This window comes from Mangifera indica, chromosome 5 (genome assembly GCF_011075055.1).
Source record: "Mangifera indica cultivar Alphonso chromosome 5, CATAS_Mindica_2.1, whole genome shotgun sequence".
NCBI classification, from domain to species: Eukaryota; Viridiplantae; Streptophyta; class Magnoliopsida; order Sapindales; family Anacardiaceae; genus Mangifera; species Mangifera indica.
Genome location: NC_058141.1, coordinates 6,181,426 through 6,185,924, shown reverse-complemented (window position 1 = coordinate 6,185,924; position 4,499 = coordinate 6,181,426). Strand labels below are relative to the sequence as shown.

Genomic DNA, 4,499 nt, shown 5'->3' with positions numbered 1-4,499 from the left:
ACATTAATAGAAGCCAATTGGTTTTGTGTAATATGAGTTTCAATCTTCACACTTATAAACCCAATATATATTTTCGACAAATACAATATGTTACATACAATGACATCAACAAGAAGGGGGCAGTCTATATCTTACATCAAATATTTTTATTCATCATATCTTACAAGATGCACACCATGAAACATCAAGTTCTGAAGACCTACCAAAAGATGACATCAATTATAGGTGGAAGAAAATCTGCTGCTTGATGTGTAGTTGAAGTCATTGAAATTCCTGAGGAGATCAGGCACATATTGTCTTCCGATACCAATTCGAATGAGGAGCCGTCCAGATTCTTCAAGATTTCGCATTAGAAATGCAGTTTCAGGTACAGGAGTTGCTAAGAGAAGTGCGTTTGAAACTCGTCCCCATTCAAAATCAAGGGCATGCAATGGAAACTTCAACCAATCACTTACAATTGTCAGCTCTGTCATGGAGGGGAAAAACTTATCCGAGGACTCAAGAGCCTTTGCATATAATTTTATATATTCATCGGACATAAGGCCCTTCGCAGTGTGAATTCTTTGGATTGTGTAATTTAGAGGCTCTTGTAATAGCTCTTTCACCAAACATGACACTGAGGCAAGAACAATGGCATTGCCACTGAAGTTTTTACCAAGTGGGGGTTGGAACCTGCTTCTTGCATCCACTGGGAATTGCAAACATATTTTTGTATCAGGATGTAGCTTAAGAGCAGCCATTCTTGCCTGCATGTTCAGAATTTCAATTAGCACCACCAAAGAAACTATAGTTAGTAATGGACCTACTATAGTGTTGAATCCTTAGCTGTTTCGCATATATTTTCTCAAGGAACCTATTTTTATGCATGCATGCTGACCATGTTCTGATAAATCCTAATCCATTTCAAATGACTGAAACTAGAGAGCAAACGAATTATATAATTATGAAAAAACAAACTAAAGAAGAAAATAAACAACAAAATGGCAATGACGACACGATTACACAACTAAATTTAAATATTCAATGCGTTGCTAACCTTCCATACATGTGCGCATAATATATCAAACGTGAAGCACTTTGAGAGTTTGCCACTTTCAGTGGCTAGCCCTTTCAATCTTTCGACAACTTCCTCCTGCACACTAAGTGTGATAAGAGCAAGCTCACCTTGAGGCTCAATCTGCCCAAATTTCGATAGTGCTGTTTCCCAGCATCGGTCATCAGAGGCAATGGCTTGCATAGGTATGCCATAGAGGTGTTGAATAGCTGCAACGTGTTCTTGTTCATATATTGAAGAAGTTTTAGGGCTTGAATTGGGAGAATAGATGGCTCGAAGAAGGGCAGCTCTTGAATGGTTGGGCGCAACGAGGTCTGAGTCATCTTTCTCGTTTGATGTGGTAGCCCAAGCTGCAAGAAAGTTGAACCCACCAACGCCATCGAACAAAGCATGGCTGCCTCCTATTCCTATTGAAATCCCTCCACAAGCAAACTTTGTCACCTGCAAAAGAGGTGAAGATGTTAATCAGCAGTTATGGAAATTGGAATTTTTGTAATTAAAGAACATTTTAATGCTCCTTCACCAATATTTTAGAAGATTTATCGGTTGTACAACCCTCTGTGTACTGCAACTTGAAATTAAAAATAAAAAAATAATAATAATTAGGGGAACGAACAAAACACAGAAAAACTAAAAGAGGCAGAAAGATAGAGAAATGGGAGTGCCATGTGCATTCTCTTAAGCAAATTAACATAGCACTAAGTGAGAAGCTGAACTGGATTAGTACTTTTAGGTTATATATCGAGTCTTGACGAACATGCATGAAAGTTAAACTACTAATTAAGTAAAACAAGATAAACTAGATATGATCTTCCAAAACATAAAAGAGAGTATTAAATATTTATGATAAACAATAAAGAAAATATGTATAGGTTTAGTTCTAGGGCTAGGGTTTTATAATTAATCATGAGTAAAGCTAACTATTTTTGAAGCGGAGATGCCTGAGCACCAGCTTAGATGGCCAAAATAATAATAATAATAATAATAAGAGAAAATGAACTGAAATTAAAAATTCTTGTTATTCTTGATCTCTCTTTGAATAAAATTAAGCCTCTAGAAGTAGAAGTACAAAATTTGCAAATTGATTGATCTTTGATGATGTTGAAAACTTAATATCTCTTGATTCCTTAAAAAGGCTTTAAAACCTCCAAGACTAACAGTAATGATCAAGTAAGTCTGTGAAGAGAATTAAAAAATTTAAGTTAAAAAGCGAAATAAAATATATCTACGGTTCTTACTTGAAGAACGAAATACAAACCTGCACAACAACTAGGGGATTTTCCCATATATCATTGGCTTCAGGATGTTTAGGGACGAGCTTTTCGTAGCAAGGTTTGTATTCATGCAAGCAACCAAGCTCTTCAAGCTTGGACTCAGAGAAAGCAACGACCATGGTGACTCCTTCATCGTTGCAATCAATCTCCAGTTTCCCACTACTCTCATTAAATTTAAATCTCCCTGCAGCCGGATACCATTGGACCAACACCTTTTGGAGAGCTCTTTTGGCTCTTTCAACAGGATCAATTTTATTTTTCAACTTAGACTTAAAAAATAAGACCATGTAGAGAATTGCTGGAGACATCCTGTCGAGACCAGAGAGCTCAACAGTTTGTGTATTGGACCGTTCACATGGCCTCACAGTTATGGTCTCCTTCAAGGTTATCTGTAAATCCATTACTTGTTAGGAAATGACTGAGAGAATTGATTATGTTAATGGACAATACAGAAATTATGCAAGTTGTCTTTAAGTACATACTACATAGTGAAGAAAACCTTAAATTTATACACTATTGCAAGACCGAAAGATGCTGTCTCAAGTCAGCAAAAGGAAACCATAACTCTGTAAGCAAGTAAGCCTACCTAAGTTTGCTTTTTTGAAAGGTTACTCAGTGGATGAGCTCCGAACTTAAAATAAATCTTTGAAACTATTATGAATGAAATATAACATAGTACAAATTTTGCATATTAAAAGATGACTTTGTCCTTTATGTAGAGTGATTATAATTAATTATATAGTATGATTTGGCAAGCAAGTTATGAATGCATTTTTTTTTTTTTTTGTTTTGTGGTGTTTCTTCAGTATTATTTCAAGGCATAAAAAGGGGTTGCTTTCTTTTTGTAATGGCTGCCGTCCCGTAAACTAGTCTGATAATTGACGGGCCAATGAAGGTGATGAGATGGCTGCATATATTTTTCTTGGAGATCTCTTAGAACTATCTCTTGCTAGTACACATTTAAGATCGCCAAACTACAGCTTATTGACATACTTTGATGCGTAACAGTGAGGGAGAGTAAAATCAAACACTAAGCTAAAAAAGCTTGTAAATTAATAACATAATTACTTAAACCAATATTTGTAGGAGTATAGTTTATCATCGAGGAAATTATTAGTGAAAAGAAGGAGGATGAACACCTCTCAAGTTATATAACAAATTAATATTCAAATGCCAAAAGACTTATTCTCACTTAATGTATAGTGAAATCTTAAAGTTTTATCCTCCAACTTTAAAAAATCCAGCCACTCACTTATAAGTCAATTTGTGTCAAAATTGTCAGTTAGAGAAAAAAATCCTTATTTTACAATAATATTTAAAAAATAAAATTTATATCATTTTACCCACTTGATTTGAAAAATTAATAATTTCACCCAAAAATTAAGTTTTGAAAAGTGACATTTCCCCCTCTCGATTATGGAATTCAAACAAAGAGTTTCAACTAATATGCATGATTCAGAAATAGTCAGTCAGTAAAATGTTTTTGGTATTTTTTTTTTTTAAAACAAAGAAGAAAAGAGTTTTTTTTTTTAAAGAACTCTGAAGTTTGCTAGTTCATGAGTTTTATTAGGTTTTATGAGTAGCTAATTGATGATTTAACATGGTATTGGTTTTTGGGAAGAGTTTTGTGTAAGAAAGGATTGTTTGTTTTAAGGGAGGATTTAAGTTTTGTAATAATGGTATAAAATGTTTAGTAGCAAAAGTTATTCTAGTTTCTTTGTTGCTAGCAAGTCTAATATATTCTTCAAAAGCATTGACTTGAAAGAGGATTTTAAACAACAAAGTTATGGTTTTAGTTTAAGCAATATTACGAGCTTTGATTTATTAAGTCCAAAGGATATGTATCATGAGAGGCCTAATCTATTAAGTGAAGTTTAAAGGCCTATACCAATGTTATACATTTTATTAAAAGCCATTATCATCAAACGCATCATTTGGAATGGTAGATGAAGCTTATTAGAGAAGCTTGCAAGTATGTTGACAAAGAGAGGGACTCTTCTCATCAAAGTTTTGTTTTGTTTTGCTTTTTTAGTCTATGTATTTATGTATGAGTTAGTTGAGATGTTTTAAGGTTGCTATAAATCAGTGGTTCTGATGTAAATTTTCTTTAGTTTGGCTAGGCTAGCATAGATCTCTTGTATAAATACGTTTGTAATTCAGTTTGCAAAGTT

At 33.9% G+C, this 4,499-nt stretch overlaps 1 protein-coding gene across 1 annotated transcript; it reads right to left on the bottom strand.

Moving 5' to 3' along the window:
• Positions 1 to 215: 215 nt before the first annotated feature.
• Positions 216 to 2,729, bottom strand: LOC123216321 (brassinosteroid-related acyltransferase 1-like). The gene is made up of 3 exons (XM_044636758.1): positions 2,313 to 2,729; positions 1,037 to 1,495; positions 216 to 746 (listed from the first exon to the last, which is right to left on the bottom strand). Exons 1-3 carry the CDS (start codon positions 2,727 to 2,729, stop codon positions 216 to 218), a joined length of 1,407 nt encoding a protein of 468 aa, XP_044492693.1.
• Positions 2,730 to 4,499: the final 1,770 nt, after the last annotated feature.